Source organism: Symphalangus syndactylus, chromosome 20, assembly GCF_028878055.3.
Source record: "Symphalangus syndactylus isolate Jambi chromosome 20, NHGRI_mSymSyn1-v2.1_pri, whole genome shotgun sequence".
Taxonomy (NCBI): Eukaryota; Metazoa; Chordata; class Mammalia; order Primates; family Hylobatidae; genus Symphalangus; species Symphalangus syndactylus.
The window spans coordinates 60,891,130-60,905,879 of NC_072442.2; the positions used below are offsets into that span (position 1 = coordinate 60,891,130).

The 14,750-nt window shown below is 55.2% G+C and overlaps 3 protein-coding genes across 7 annotated transcripts; all 3 read right to left on the reverse strand.

Moving 5' to 3' along the window:
- Window positions 1-1,963: 1,963 nt before the first annotated feature.
- Window positions 1,964-5,950, reverse strand: SPEM3 (SPEM family member 3). Of its 3 annotated transcripts, none has more exons than XM_055256755.2 (3): window positions 5,767-5,950; window positions 5,560-5,617; window positions 1,964-5,341 (listed from the first exon to the last, which is right to left on the reverse strand). In XM_055256755.2, exons 1-3 carry the CDS (start codon window positions 5,902-5,904, stop codon window positions 2,022-2,024), a joined length of 3,516 nt encoding a protein of 1,171 aa, XP_055112730.2. In that variant the 5' UTR covers window positions 5,905-5,950; the 3' UTR covers window positions 1,964-2,021. The 3 variants fall into 3 exon arrangements, with proteins under 3 accessions (XP_055112730.2, XP_055112728.2, XP_063484427.1); XM_055256753.2 differs by having other exon boundaries at window positions 1,964-5,440; XM_063628357.1 differs by having other exon boundaries at window positions 1,972-5,440; window positions 5,791-5,937.
- A 1,273-nt stretch (window positions 5,951-7,223) lies between these two features.
- SPEM2 (SPEM family member 2) lies at window positions 7,224-9,190 on the reverse strand. 3 transcript variants are annotated; one of them, XM_055257202.2, is made up of 3 exons: window positions 8,980-9,190; window positions 8,756-8,813; window positions 7,224-8,619 (listed from the first exon to the last, which is right to left on the reverse strand). In XM_055257202.2, exons 1-3 carry the CDS (start codon window positions 9,115-9,117, stop codon window positions 7,295-7,297), a joined length of 1,521 nt encoding a protein of 506 aa, XP_055113177.2. In that variant the 5' UTR covers window positions 9,118-9,190; the 3' UTR covers window positions 7,224-7,294. The 3 variants fall into 3 exon arrangements, with proteins under 3 accessions (XP_055113177.2, XP_055113179.2, XP_055113178.2); XM_055257204.2 differs by having other exon boundaries at window positions 8,898-9,038; XM_055257203.2 differs by lacking the exon at window positions 8,756-8,813 and having other exon boundaries at window positions 8,980-9,147.
- A 3,883-nt stretch (window positions 9,191-13,073) lies between these two features.
- Window positions 13,074-14,388, reverse strand: SPEM1 (spermatid maturation 1). The gene is made up of 3 exons (XM_055257205.2): window positions 14,184-14,388; window positions 14,025-14,085; window positions 13,074-13,830 (listed from the first exon to the last, which is right to left on the reverse strand). The coding sequence occupies exons 1-3, from the start codon at window positions 14,319-14,321 to the stop codon at window positions 13,106-13,108; spliced, it is 924 nt and encodes a 307-aa protein (XP_055113180.2). The 5' UTR covers window positions 14,322-14,388; the 3' UTR covers window positions 13,074-13,105.
- Window positions 14,389-14,750: the final 362 nt, after the last annotated feature.

Consider the following 14,750-nt stretch of genomic DNA (forward strand, 5'->3'; position numbering starts at 1 on the left):
TGCATCTTGGAATCCCAAAGGTGGTAGTGTTATGCAGGAGCACACAGATGGTGACCCAGAAATGGACGTTTGACTCGTAGGAGAGACATACATGTTAGTGATGCCCACCTCAGGTCCCTGCTACCTGATTCGTGGCAGGGAAAACACTTTGGGATCTCAAAGTTTTGTTTTGTTTTGTTTTGTTTTTGAGACAGAGTCTCGCACTGTCACCCAGACTGGAGTGCTGTGGTGCGATCTCCACTCACTGCAACCTCCACCTCCTGCGTTCAAGCAATTCTCCTGCCTCAGCCTCCCGAGACGCTGGGATTACAGGCGCCTGCCACCACACTCGGCTAATTTTTTGTAGTTTTAGTAGAGACGGGGTTTCACCATGTTGGCCAGGCTGGTGTCCAACTCCCGACCTCAGGTGATCCTCCCACCTCGGCCTCCCAAAGTGTTGGGATTACAGGCATGAGCCACTGTGCCTGGCTTGGGCCACGACTTCTTACATTCCTTCTGCCCTTGGTCTGTCTCCAGGACGGGATAGGCCTAAGTCCATGGATAAGATAATTAAGGAGGGACATCTAGGAAAAATTAGAGGCATTTAAAAGAAGAGACTCCCCAACTGTAGAGATCAATTTGGGAAGCCCAGGACTCAGGGGTTCCTAGTCACTGACAGAGAGATTTTCTCCTTCAGCAACCAGAGCTGGGGTCCCTGGGAGAACCGAGAGCACCAAAGCAGCCCAGAACTGCGCAAGTAGGTTCCCATACACACACATCTGGCTGTGACCCAAGACAGATCAGGAGAACTGGAGACTGGGCTCTTTCTCACAGTCTGGAGTAACCAGGCATCAGACATCCCTGCATCTCACCTCCTCCCCAGAGGGTGGCTTCTGAGGCACTCTAAAAAGAACTAAGTTCTCTGGACTCTGGAAGCTTTGAAGATGTTAAGAATGGGTGACAAGGAATAGTTCCTCTAAACTCTAAAGCATGGCTCTCCAATATAATTTTCTGTGACGATAGCAATGTCCTGAGTTGGTACTGTCTGATACAGTAGCCACCAGCCACCTGTGGCTGCTGAGCACTTGAAATGTAGATAATGTGGCCAGGCGCCCTGGCTCATGCCTGTAATCCCAACACTTTGGGAGGCCGAGGCGGGTGGATCACTTGAGGTCAGGAGTTCGAGACTAGCCTGGCTAACATGGTGAAACCCCATCTCTACTAAAAATACAAAAATTAGCTGGGCTTGGTGGTCCATGCATGTAATCCCAGCTACTCAGGAGGCTGAGGCAGGAGAATCGCTTGCTTGAACCTGGGAGGCAGAGGTTGCAGTGAGTCAAGATCGCGCCATTGCACTCCAGCCTGGGTGACAGAGCAAGACTCTGTCTCAAAAAAAAGAAAAAGAAAAAAAGAAAAAAAAGAAAATGTAAATTAAAATTAAACAAAATTTAAAATTATGTTCTGCAGTAACATCTACCTTTTTTTTCTTTTCTTTTCTTTTCTTTTTTTTTTTTGAGACAGAGTCTTGCTGTGTCACCCAGGCTGGAGTGCAATGGTGCGATCTCGGCTCACCACAACTTCTGCCTCCCAGGTTCAGGTGATTCTCCCTGCCCCAGCCTCCCGAATAGCTGGGACTACATGCGTGCACCACCATGCCTGGCTAATTTTTGTATTTTTAATAGGGACGGGGTTTCACCATGTTGGCCAGGCTGGTCTCGAACTCCTGACCGTGTGATCTGCCCACCTCGGCCTCCCAAAGTGCTGGGATTACAGGTGTGAGCCACTGCACCAGGCCTAATACACATTTTAATAGCCACATTTGGCTAATGGCTAGTGTATGGGACAGAGCAGCTCTAGGGCCTTGAGGATAATGGGCTTAGCTATGCAGCTATGGAGGAGAAACAGCAACCTGTCCTCAGTGGCTCTGTGAGTGGCCAGCATCGGGGATGGGCTGGGGTGGATGTCCTCAAACAAACACAGAACATTTCTGTCGCTTCTTTATTCCTGATGCACTTTTGTCCCCTCTTTGTCCAAGGTTCTCATCACATTCTGATATCCCCACTCCTTGATGGTTTCCCTGAGTTGCCGGGTGCCTCTTGACGAAGGCGCCTAGGAGACAGAGCTTCACATTTGTCGTTGCCCACCGCCAACTGTCTCTGACGGGCATCAAAAACCACATGCCCTGCCCGGGTGCCTGGTCCAGGGCAGTGGGACTTCCAGTTGATATGGGAAGGCATAGACACCTGACGATAGTTCTGGTAGCCTGAAGGAACTGTATCCACAGGGCGGTACGCCCCGTGCTGGCTGCCTGCTCGCCAGGAGGATGACTGCAGCTCAATTAATACAGGTACCTCTGAGAAGGTCTGCAGGTCATTGGAGACCACTTGGGCCTTGGAAGGGCAGGAGTTCTGACTGAGTTGGACAGGAGCCCAGAGGACGTGCCGCTGTGCGTCCTCCTTCTGAGCAGCCTTCTCAGGCACAGATGACTTCGTCAGGGACAGTGTGGACTTTGGGGTCTGAAGTGGGGACAAAAGCTGGACAAAATCAGAACCTAGGGCAGGGCTTGGGTTCTTGTGGAGGCCGGGATCTGGGATGAGGCATGAGTTCTTGTAGGGGCCAGATTCCTGGGTAAAGCCTGAAATCTTGGGGAGGCCAGAGTCTCGGACAAGGGCTGGGTCTTTATGGGGGCCGGGATCTTGGTTAGTTCCTGGGCACTTGTGGAGATTAGAGTCTTGGCTGTGTTCTGAGCTCCTGTAAACTCCAACATCTTGGGGAGGGCTAAATCTTCTTTCAACTTTAGTGGCTTGGGTAAGGCTTGGGAGGTTGGAATCTTGAGGAAGGCCTTCAACTTTGTGGCCACCACAGTCTCGGATAAGTCCTGGATTCTTGTAGTCTCCTGAGTCTTGGGTAAAGCCTGAGCACTTTGGGAGGCCAGAGGTTTGGACAAGGCCTGGGCTCTTGTGGAGACAAGATTCCTGGATAACTCCTGAGCTCTCATTGACTTCAGGGTCTTGGGCAACATATGGGCCCTTCTGTGATCCAGAATCTTCAGTAAGGCCTGGGGCGCCACAGACTCCTGGATCTTGGACATTGCCTGTATTCTTGTGACCTCCAGAATCTTTAGAAGAGCCTAGGCCCTTTTGGTGGTCAGTTGCTTGGGAGAGATCTTGATTTTTGTAGACCACAGTCTCTTGGTTTGGTTCAAGATTCCTATAGATTCCAGAGTCTTGTGTAAAGCCTGAGCTCCTCTGAAGATCAGAAGTTTGGGTAAATGCTGTTTTCTTGTGGAGGCCAGGGCTTTGGGTGAGACATGCGCTCCTAAGGATACCAGCTTCTTGAGTCAGACCTGTGTTCTTTTGGGGGTGGGAATCTTGAGTAATGCCTGAATTCTTGTGAAGACCAAAGTCTTGAGAAGGGCTTGGATTCTGGCAGAGATAAGAATCTTGGGGAAGGCCTGGGAATTCATGTAGGCCTTGATTTGGAGCAAGACCTGGGTTCTCGTGGAGGCCTGGATCTTGGATAAGGCCTGGGTTCTTGTGGAGGTCTGGGTTTTGGGCAAGGTCCAGATTCCTGGGAACTCTGGAGTCTTTTGAAGGGTATGGGGTCCTTTGAAGGCCAGAATCTTGGGTAAGGCCTAGACTCTCATGACATTCAGGGCATTGGGATTGGATCAGGGGATGGGAAATGGTGGCAAACAAGGAAGGGGTGGGGAATTGGGAAGTGAGGATGGACTGAGGAGACTTGGAGGTTGGAAGAACAGTAGAGGCTTGTATTAAGGTGGAAGGCCTCTGATGGTTGGTGGGTTGAGGAGGGACAAAGGATCTGGGAGGAACGAGAGGCAGGGAAAGAGTGCACGGTGGAGGAGGGGTGCACACGGAGCTCTGGGCAGTGGTTGCAGAATGAAAGCAAGTCTTGGCACATGCAGTATCCCGGGAGTAGACAAGGAATTCGGGGTAGACTGGAGCCTGGGAGTCTGTGTTCTTCTCAGAACTGCAAGGATGGGAGCTGCAGTAAGGGGAAGTCTTGGTCTGGGGGAACTTATCATTGGCATCATCTGAGATCTTCCATTCCATATTCCCCAACTCCAGGTAGCCCAGTGTGGATCCTGCAGGAAGCTTGGCACTATCCCCACTGCATTGCTTTGTTTGCTCAGATATACCAGAACTCACCAGGTCCTGACCCTCTTGGGGCCTGAAGAGGGTAACCAAGTCTTTTCTTGAATACTCAGGGTTCTGGGGGCTGGACATATGGAAGAAATTCTGCTTTGCCCTGCGGGCATCATAGACCACATGGCCAGTGGAGAGGTCATGGCTGAAGGCAGGTGGAGTAGAGGGTATAAGAGTTATGATAGGGGCAGGGGTGGTGGCAGGGACAGGATCAGGGACAGGAGTGGTAGTCAGGGCCATGACCAGTGCTGGGGCAGGGGTGGGGGCAGAGGCTGGGACAGGGGCTGGTGTCGGAGCTAGGACAGGAGTAGTGGCTGGGGCAAGAGTTCCGGGAGGAGCTGGGGCAGAGGTTGGGACACGAACCGAGCCGCGGACTAGATGAGAGTGGTCTGGGATATACGCTGGGGCATGGGCTGAGGTGTACTCAGGGGCATAGGCCTGGGGGTGGGCTGGGACAGGCATAGGAGCCTGGGCTGGGGAGTGGGCTGGGGAGTGGGCTGGGGTATGGGCTGAGGTGTGTTCAGGGCTGTGGGCCTGGGAGTGAGTATGCTCAGGGGTGTGGGGTGGAGAGTGGGTTTGGGCCTGGGCTGACGTATGGGCTTTAGTGTGAGCTGAGGCCTGGGCTGGTGTAGGGGCTGGGGTGTGAGCTTGGATGTGGGCTGCAGTCTGAGCTGGTGTAGGGGCCGAGGTGTGGGCTTGGGCCTGGGCTGAGGTGTCCTGGGCCTGGGAGTGTGTGCCCTCAGGGGTGTGGGCCTTGGAGTGGGTCCAGGACTGGGCAGGGGTGTGCACAGCGGTGTGGTCCGTGGAGTGGGTCCAGGGGTGGGTTGGGGTGCACACAGGAGTGTGGGTTGGGGAGTGGACCTGGGCCTGAACTGGGGCCTCAGCTGGGGCACAGTCTGGGGTCTTAGTCTTGCTCTCTTGGGGCAGGTGGCATGGACCCGTGTCCAACTTGCTCATCTTTGGGAACTGGGAAGATGTCTCTGGCCTGGAGAGCAAGGAGGCCTGAGCCTTTAAGGCTGTGACGTGAGGGGCCTCCTCCACTCCCATCATCCCCTCCTCGTACAGCCCCCGTGGAGGCTCCCCGGGAAGCCCAGCACATCCACATTTAGGCGGCATCCAGCAGCACGTAGAAACCTTCTCATCGTTCGCGTCTGGTATCCAGGAGTCAAGGTGGTTAACCTGCCTGAGCAGGAAGCCTGGGCGAGGACGGACGCGGGAAGAGACTTCTGAGCACGGGTTCTTGGGATCCACGGAGGAGCGAATACATGTGGGATGGCTGCCACTGGGCTGCTTGTCTGCAGGGAGAGGTAGGATGGGACAATGTCCACGTGCCCTAGGGACTCAGCACTGGGCCAGGGATAGGAGAAAGGGGACAGGCCCATATCCCTGGAAGCCCATACAGGGGCCCACTCACCGTTGGGAAAAAAATGATGGAAAATAATCCTCAAGGATCTCTTCAGATGCTTCCAGAGCTGAGGGGAGTGGGAGGGCGGGTGAGTCCGGAAGCTGGGTGAACCCCCAAGTCCAGCGCTTATCTGGCCACACCCCAACAGCCCTCCCACCTCAGCCCCTTCAAGACCCCAGGGCTCCCCCAACCCTGCTACCCAGATCCTGCCCTAACCAGAGTCACCACATTGATCCACACGTTGAGCAAGATGAAGCTGCCCAGAAGAAGAAGAATCGAGTCTCCTAAGTCTTGGCACTTGCTGGGGTTGGTGTCAGAGCACACCTGGGCCCCATGATAGGCTCCCTCACCCATGGCCTCAGCTCCCAGGACTGCCTGGGCCCCCGGCCCTCATGCAGTCACTAGGAGCAAGACTCCTGTTGTTGGGGAGGGGTGGACTGAGTCATAATGAGGCAGGTGGTCAGGCTCATAATGAGGAAGGTCAGGGTGGAACTCTCTGGTAACCAGGTTTGAGTAACCAGGTATGGACAAACAGGGTCTGGAGGCCAGGGACCCTCTCCTGTTTCTCCATCGTTCTCTACTGCTGGGTGACTCACTCACTCACTCATTCCATCACTCCTGCAGTTTCTTTCTTTCTTTCTTCCTTTTTTTTTTTGGAGATAGATTCTCGCTCTGTCGTCCAGGCTGGAGTGCAGTGGTGCGATTTTGGCTCACTGCAACCTCCGCTTCCCAGGTTCAAATGATTCTCTGCCTCTGCCTCCCGAATAGCTGTAGGGGGGACTACAGGCATGCACGACACCTGGCTAATTTTTGTGTTTTTCATAGAGATGGGGTTTCTTTTTTTTTTTTTTTTGAGATGCAGTCTCACTCTGTCGCCCAGGTTGGAGTGCAATGGTGTGATCTCGGCTCACTGCAACCTCTGCCCTCCTGGGTTCAAGTGATTCTCCTGCCTCAGCCTCCCGAGTAGCTGGGACTACAGGTGCCCACCACCACATTCGGCTAATTTTTTGTATTTTTTTTTAGTAGAGACGGAGTTTCACCATGTTAGCCAGGATGGTCTCAATCTCCTGACCTCGTAATCTGCCCACCTCAGCCTCCCAAAGTGCTGGGATTACAGGCGTGTGAAACTGCGCCCGACCAAGATGGGGTTTCATCATGTTGGCCAGGCTGGTCCCGAACTCCTGGCCTCAAGTGATCCGCCGCCTCGGCCTCCCAAAGTGCTGTACTGGTGTGAGCCACCGCGCCGGGCCACTCCTGCAGTTTCATTTCAGAATCCTGAACCCTTCACCTCTTGACCACATCAGAGACTGGGAAGACCTCCACTTCAGAGCCCTGGAGAAGGCATGGCTGGAATCCAGAGCCTTGGCCTGGTCCTGTACCACGTGCTAAGTAAATCCCAAAGAGCTCCACTCAAGACACTGAATTCAGAATCCAGACCTGATCCTTGCTGGAAACAGGGAGAATAAAGAGCCCGGGTGGTTGTCATCAGCCAGTGCAAGATCTACGTAGTGCATGGTGAAGACCAGGAGGGCCTGCTGGCAGCCACATGGCCACTAAGCCAAGGGGTGCCTCACACCAAGAAGGGGACACTGGTTTCTCATTTCAGGAAGCCAAGGACAGGGACCCATGCTGGCCGAAGGAGTGGCACTCCCACGCCACAGACCACCACAGTGTTTCCTGGACTCTGTTTCTCTTTATTCCTCTCCCTCCATGCCCTGCCCCGCACGCCACATCCGCCTGCTGGTCAGTTGAGTTTCCCGGTCTGGCTCCTGTGCAGAGAGGGCCTTGAGGTGGAGGTGGAAGCCGGTGGCAGTGAGCTGGACCTGGCTCTGCTCTCCTGCACCTGCCGCTTCAGCTTCAGGCTGTCGTACACCTGGTAGTTGGCATTGCCCCCTGGATTCCGGCTGAGTGGGACGAACATTGTCGGGGGAGGGGCGGGATCTGCAGCCTGGACATTGGGCTGGGGCTGGGAGGAATGGGGGACCCGCACTGAGCTTGGAGCTGGGGTCCGTTGGTGGGAGGCCTCGCCCAACACCGTGAGGGAGGCAGAGGTAGTCAGAGGACGCCAGGTGGGCAGAGCCTCAGCCCAGTGAGCTGCCTGGCGCCGCACCTCATGGGGGTCCTGGGAGCTGTAGCCCAAGGGTTCCGTGGATGGGTGGGGGCTGCGGTGGGACTGGCTGTAAGTGTGACCAAGCAGGTTCTGCCGGTGGGACTGTGAGGAGTGGTGCTCCCGGCAGCCCTGGGCCTCAGGCTGGGCGTTCCGGGACACCAAGGCAGGGGGGCACTCAAAGCCCTCCATGCCACGACGCCGCTGATCCCAGGAGTCATACAGTATCCAGCCCACTGAGGGGTAAGGGCTGTGCCCCACGGGGACCCAACAGGGGTTAGGGGGCAGCCGGCGGGGAGGTGGTGGAGACGAGGCCCACTGCTTAGCCTCCACATTGCCCCACAGTCGGGACTGGGAACCGTGGCGCCCATAGGACTGCAGCCTCAGCTCGGACTTGGCCTCTACACGCTTGGGCATGCAGCGCAGCTCAGGTGACAGGTGGAGAGAGGGTGGTGGCAGACTGGCCAGGATACCACCCTGGTGGCCCCACAGCCCCACATTGGAGGGCAGGCCCGCTCTCTGATAAAACCCACCCCAGCCACGATGTGGGTACTTGGGATACGGGAAGGGCAGTTTGTCCTCCTCCTCCAGGTAGGAATCCGGGTCCTCCTGATCAAAGAAGGGCACTCGGTGTAGTCGTGACATCTTTTGGCTGCGATGTGGGTTACGGAAGACTGTGCGGCTATGGGGGATTTGTCTGTAGTTCTGCGGCTCCTGCTGGTGGTTGCAGCAGCGACGGAGACAAAGGCGGTGGCGGCGGCCGCGGTGGCGGCGGCGGCGGCGATGAAGACAACGAAGAAGACTGCTGCTGTGATGGTTGGAGAAATGGTGGCAGGAGAAAGAGGAGTACTGCGTGGGTTGGGACATCTTCACCTGCACGGGGTCCAGGATGCAGTGGATGTGGACGTCCTGAGCCTTGTCTGGGGGACCACTGGGGGGACTTTCGCTGGCCTGAATTTCATCTGGGGAAGGCAAGAGTCCATGAAGTCAGGGCAATTGTCAGAAGAGCTCAAGGTTGGGAACACTGGGGCCTGGGTTTCTAGGGCCATTGTCAGGGTGGGGATGGGGGTCCCCTACCTCTCCAGCAGCCACACTTACTTTTCTGAGTAGCCCAATCAATCAACTTGTCTAAGGCGTTCTGGAGTCCATGCCACATCTGGGGCAGGGTGGAAGAGAGTGAAGGCCGGGCCCTCCGCGCCCAGCACCACCACCCCTGCCCCCGCCCCAGTCTAGACCGCACCTGCAGGTGGAGATGTAGGCTGCAGCTGGCTCCCACCCTCGGCCCTCTCCACCCCTAGAGGTGGTCCACAGTCATCACTGACCATAGTTGCCACGTTGATGCCAATGTTGACAAGAACGATGAGGCCCAGCAGCAGGAATAAGATGTCCTTGGCATCGTGGGGGCTTTCTTGGTATTGATTGCAGCATCCCAGGGTGTTATGCCATAGCTGGTTTTCCATGGACGGGGGATCCTAGGGCCACCCGGGGCCACCCCCCTCCGCCCCCACCCCCAGCCCCAACCCACACTGCACTCTTGCCAATCCCCGGAGATAACTACAAGCTGATAAGGGAGCCAGGTCACAATGAGGTGAGCTAGCGAGAGTCACAATGTGGAGGTAGCAGCTTTTATCCATTCTGCTGGTCCCTTCTACCGCCATCTCCACCCTTGGCTCCTACTTGGTGGAGCCCAGTCCCCAGATATCCCAGATCTCAGTCTGTTCCTCTGTCTCCAGGAGGTTTGCTTAACCCCACACCTGGTTCCTGAGCTGAAGATAGGGTAGTTAGAGGATGACACAGTCGTCACAGCGGTCAAAGCATGCATAAGATATGTCCTGTTTCATTGTTCTTTTGAGATATTATGGCAACTTACATAGCCTGTTGGTGTGCCTTGCCCCATGGTTACTTTGGGGCCAGCAGCTAGGGTGACTAGATGGGCGAGTGACACTAAGAGTCCCCTTGGGCATCACCCTGCTGTACCAGCCCCTCCCTACTCTGCCCATTTCCCTGTCAAAATTCCTCTAGCTCCCATCTCTGCCCAATTCTTCCTGGCCAGAGACTCCAGCCCTAGGTGTTGGTGGTCCGTGAGCCCACCAGCCCCTTTGTCACACTGACATCTGCCTCACTGAGGTTGCTACCTCTTCCGGGAACCAACCCCAGCCATGGTTTCTCCATCCTAACCACCTGCACTCCCACCAACCCACCCTTACTCCAAGGTGAAAAACAGTTAAGCTACTACCTGAAGAAAACCCGGGCTGGGTGCAGTGGCTCATGCCTGTAATCCCAACACTTTGGGAGGCTGAGGCGGGTGGATCACCTAAGGTCAGGAGTTCTAACCTGGCCAACATAGTGAAACCCAGTCTCTATTAAAAATACGAAAATTAGCTGGGCGTGGTGGTGCGCGCCTGTAGTCCCAGCTACTCGGGAGGCTGAGGCAAGAGAATCATTTGAACCCGCGAGGTGGAGGTTGCAGCAAGCCGAGCTCTTGCTGTTGCACTCCAGCTTGGGTGACACATCAAGACTCTGTCTCCAAAAAAAAGGAAGGAAGGAAGGAAGGAAGGAAGGAAGGAAGGAAGGAAGGAAACTTGCTGGGCGCAGTGGCTCACGCCTGTAATTCCAGACAGGTGGACCACCTGAGGTCAGGAGTTTAAGACCAGCCTGGCCAACATGGCGAAACCTCTACTAAAAACACAAAAATTAGCTGGGCATGGTGGTGGGCGCCTGTAATTCCAGCTACTTGGGAGGCGAGGCAGGAGAATCGCTTGAACCTGGGAGGTGGAGGTTGCAGTGAGCTGAGATTGCGCCACTGAAGTCCAGCCTGGGTGACAGAGCAAGACTGTCTCAAAACAAACAAACAAACAAACAAAAACAACAAGAAAACCACATGAAATTAACAAAGCACAAAATAGATGTAATTGTTAATATACCAAACAGAGTGTTTGACTTAAAACAGGTACATCACTGGGGTCTGTGGCGCCCTGGAGACTGCAAGCCGTTTGTTTACACAGTGAACCACTCAGCAGAAAGAAAGGCCAGTGAGCATTTCCCATCCAGCCTCCAAACACATAGTAGATGCTCAATATATATCCACTGAATGGAATCCATTGAAAATGATCAGTAACATTAGTTGAATGAGAGAAGTAGGGCCATTTGCAAACGGTCCATCTGCTCACATTCCAGGAATCTGTCTAGAGTGGAAGGTGAAGTCCAGCTCCCTCAGCCTGGGCTCACACACATGGCTGCTTGTTCCCAAGTGATACGTGTGTGCATGTGTATATGATCTCAATTGTGTAGGAGAAGGGCAGGGCCTGAGTTTCTCTGTTTCTCAGTTTCTGAGTTCACATGGCGAACTGGGGAAGGTGGGAGATTCTGGTGGGTCAGGCTGGCTCTGCAGCAATGGGATGGAGCATCTGAGGCCATGAGCTTGATCCTCAGTGTCTGTGTAACCATGAGCAAGACGCTTAGCTTCTCTGAACTTAGTCTCCTCACTGGTGACATGGTGAGTTAATCAAAGGAGTGAGGTCACAGAGAGCTGTGATGTTACAGTGAGGTACCTCTTGAGGGGGGCCCCAATATTTCTTTCTTTCTTTTCTTTTTTTTTTTTTTTTTTTGAGATGGAGTCTCGCTCTGTCACCCAGGCTGGAGTGCAGTGGCACAATCTCAGTTCACTGAAAGCTCCGCCTCCTGGGTTCACGCCATTCTCCTGCCTCAGCCTCCCAAGTGGCTGGGACTACAGGCACCCACCACTATGCCCGGCTAATTTTTTGTTTTCATATTTTTAGTAGAGACGGGGTTTCACCATGTTAGCCAGGATGGTCTCGATCTCCTGACCTTGTGATCCGCCCGCCTCGGCCTCCCAAAGTGCTGGGATTACAGGTGTGAGCCACCTTGCTCGGCTTTTTTTTTTTTTTTTTTTTTGATGGAGTCTCGCTCTGTTGCCCAGGCTAGGGTGCAGTGGCGTCATCTCGGCTCACTGCAACCTCTGCCTCCCAGGTTCATACCATTCTCCTGTCTCAGCCTCTTGAGTAGCTGGGACTACAGGCACCCGCCATCACGCCCGGCTAATTTTTTTTATTTTTTATTTTTTAGTAGAGACGGGGTTTCACTGTGTTAGCCAGGATGGTCTCGATCTCCTGACCTCGTGATCCGCCTGCCTCGGCTTCCCAAAGTGCTGGGATTACAGGCGTTAGCCACTGCGCCCAGCCAAGGAGGCCCCAATATTTCATCCTCTGCTCCAATCCTGCTTAAGGGTATAGGATCTTCAGGGTGACTAGGGAACTGTGAGGGATTAGACGCCCTCTCAGCCATCCCTCCCCAAATAAACCAGGGCTTACATGGGAACCAGGCCTCACTTGTGGGCTGCAGCCTAACCCTGGGCTCTGGCAGGCACCAGCCTTCTGAGGAGCTAGGGCCATGGAGATGGAGATCTCTCCTCTAGTGCACGACTGCCTGGGGACCTGGGATAGAATTTAGGGCCCTTTCTGTGCACTAAAGAAAACAAGGTATTAACTGGGCACGGTGGTGCCTGTTGTCCCAGCTACTCAGGAGGCTGAGGCAGGAAGACTGCTTGAGCTCAGGAGGTTGAGTCTCCAGTGAGCCATAATTGCACCACTGCACTCCAGCCTGGGTGACAGATCAAGACCCTGTCTCAGGGGAGGGGGAGAAAACAGTCCGGGCACAGTGGCTCACAACTGTAATCCCAGAACTTTCAGAAGTTGAGGCAGGCGGATCGATTGAGCCCAGGAGTTTGGGACCAGCCTAGGCAAAGTAGTGAAACCCGATCTCTACAAAAAATAGTGGTGCGGCCGGGGCGGGGTGGCTCACACCTGTTATCCCAGCACTTTGGGAGGCCGAGGCGGGCGGATCACCTGAGGTCAGGAGTTCAAGACCAGCCTGGCCAACATGGCAAAACCCCATCTGCACTAAAAATACAAAAATTAGCCGGGAATGTTGGCACACGCCTGTAGTCCCAGCTACTCAGGAGGCTGAAGGCAGGAGAATCGGTTGAACCTGGGAGGCTCACACACACACACACACAAAAACCCAACCAAACAAACAAACAACAACAACAACAAAAACTAGTGGCCCATGCCTGTAGTCCTAGCTACTCAGGAGGCTGAGGTGGGAGACAGTTGGGACTGCAGTGAACTGTGATTGCACCACTGCACTCCAGCCTGGGCAACAGAGAAGACCCTGTCTCCAAAAAAAAATAAAAAAAAATTGAAAACAAGGTAGAGGCAGGTAAGAGCCTTGGAACCCAGAAGGGCCTGGGAAAGGCTGAGGACGGGGACAGGCCTGTGGGGCAAAAGGTTAATGAGGGTCCTCAGGGCTCAGGGCCCTGTGGCTAGGGACAGCATTCTCTTCACAGCCACAGCTTCTAGGTGCTGTGTGGGCCCTGGCACCCCAACACCACCACAGATCACCTCCTCTCTCCTTTTTATTTTTTTCCAGTCACCTCCCAGTTAGGGAACGGTACATCCAATTCTTGTTTGTCTCCTCGGCAGTGCTGGATCCAGAGGCCAGGGGGTAGCAGCGGGACAGGGCCTGCACCTCCCGGGTCAGTTCTCGAAGCCGCCGCCTCAGGTCCCGGGCATCATACACTATTCGGCCTGAGGAGCGGTGCTGGGAAAATTCAGGGATGACTGCTGGGCCCAGGATGGGAGCTGGGGCAGGCTGGTACTGAGCTGCCTCTGCCTCTGGCACCACCCCCTCCCCACCGTTCTTGTGGCTAGGAGCCTCAGGGCTGGGAGGTGGGGGGTTCACAGGATACACATAGGCCCTTAGGCCCAGCTTGGACCGTATGTCTGTTTTGAGGGGCCTTTCCTCTACGGTAGGCTGGAAGCAGATGGTCTGGGGAGGGGGCTCCGGGGCATCCTGAGTCCAGGGAACCCAGGTCCCCTGAGTGCATTGGAAGCCTTCCCAGTCCTCAGGGCCATCCCAGTGGTAGGAGCAGATGGCTGGGTACTGATGGGGCTTCTCGTCATCAGTGTCAGGAGCCCAAGCTACTGGGCAGTGAGCACAGCATGTGGGAGAGCCTCGACGGCGATGGCGGCGAGCTGGGGGCGGGGTCACAGTCATCTTCACAGGGTCCATGGTGCACCGAAGATGGACTGCAGGGGAACTCTGCTTCTTAGGGGGCTGGGTCTGCTTTCTGAGTGAGGATGACTTAGGAGCTTCTGTGGATGGGGGAGAGGTGAGACTAGCAGGGAGGCCAGCTCCTACAGGCATAGAGAGGCAGGGCCCAGGGAGGGCAGCTGCACAGCTATGGTGTCTGAGAGGGGCAAGCAAGAAGGGAAGGGGCTAATTTAGGGCTGAAGCTAGAGCGCTTGGTTTCTGTCCCTCCTATGCCCCAGCCCCCAGACCTGCTTACCTTTCTCACAAATGATATCATGGAACACTTGGTATAAGACACCACGGAATCGGCTCCAGAGCTAGGTGGAGGAAGACACAGTGATCCCAGGCAGGCCCTGGCCGGCAGGCCTGCCCCCCGCCATCCCGCCAGCTCCCTCCCATCCAGCCCCACCCTGACCAGGGTCACTATATTGATGCTAATGTTAATGCAGATGATGAGGCCCAGCAGCAACAGGACAGAGTTGCCTAGGTCCTGGCAGCTGTTGCTGTTGCAGTTGTGATACGAGGCCCACTCGGGCCTCGGCCGCTCAGCCATGGCCACGGGGTCCCTAGGACCACCGGGGCCCTTACGCCCCCAGCCCACCGTGCCCACAGTGTCCACTGACTGCCTGCCTGTCCCTGATGGTCTTGGGAGTGAACGGGTCACAATGGTGCCAGGCCACTCCCTTCCAGTGTGCCAAGGGGCTACCCTGAGTCCTGGACCCGTGGCTGACCCTCTCGCCTGAGCCCAGGCCTTGGCAGAGGCCATGCCTCTCACCTCACATGCCTCTGCTGAGCTAGCTGCCTACACCAGCCCACTGGGCCTCTGGCCTGTTTGACATCTGCCCCCATCAGCCCTTGTCCTTCCATTATAGAACGACACCAGGCTCCAGTCTTGGCATAGACATGGGTCCTGACGTTCATTTGCCAAACAGACTCATTACCATGACAACCAGACCCCAGCACCCACTCCCCCTTCCTCTCA

Coding starts and splice junctions, on each gene's coding strand:
- SPEM3 (XM_055256753.2), bottom strand. CDS start 5,904: ATGGGTGAGGGAGCCTATCATGGGGCCCAGGTGTGCTCTGACACCAAC. Junction 5,618..5,766: donor GGATCAATGTGGTGACTCTG/GTTAGGGCAGGA, acceptor CACTCCCCTCAG/CTCTGGAAGCATCTGAAGAG. Junction 5,441..5,559: donor CCATCATTTTTTTCCCAACG/GTGAGTGGGCCC, acceptor CTCTCCCTGCAG/ACAAGCAGCCCAGTGGCAGC.
- SPEM2 (XM_055257202.2), bottom strand. CDS start 9,117: ATGGAAAACCAGCTATGGCATAACACCCTGGGATGCTGCAATCAATAC. Junction 8,814..8,979: donor GCATCAACGTGGCAACTATG/GTCAGTGATGAC, acceptor ACCCTGCCCCAG/ATGTGGCATGGACTCCAGAA. Junction 8,620..8,755: donor TGATTGGGCTACTCAGAAAA/GTAAGTGTGGCT, acceptor TGCCTTCCCCAG/ATGAAATTCAGGCCAGCGAA.
- SPEM1 (XM_055257205.2), bottom strand. CDS start 14,321: ATGGCTGAGCGGCCGAGGCCCGAGTGGGCCTCGTATCACAACTGCAAC. Junction 14,086..14,183: donor GCATCAATATAGTGACCCTG/GTCAGGGTGGGG, acceptor TCCTCCACCTAG/CTCTGGAGCCGATTCCGTGG. Junction 13,831..14,024: donor TGATATCATTTGTGAGAAAG/GTAAGCAGGTCT, acceptor CCCCATCCACAG/AAGCTCCTAAGTCATCCTCA.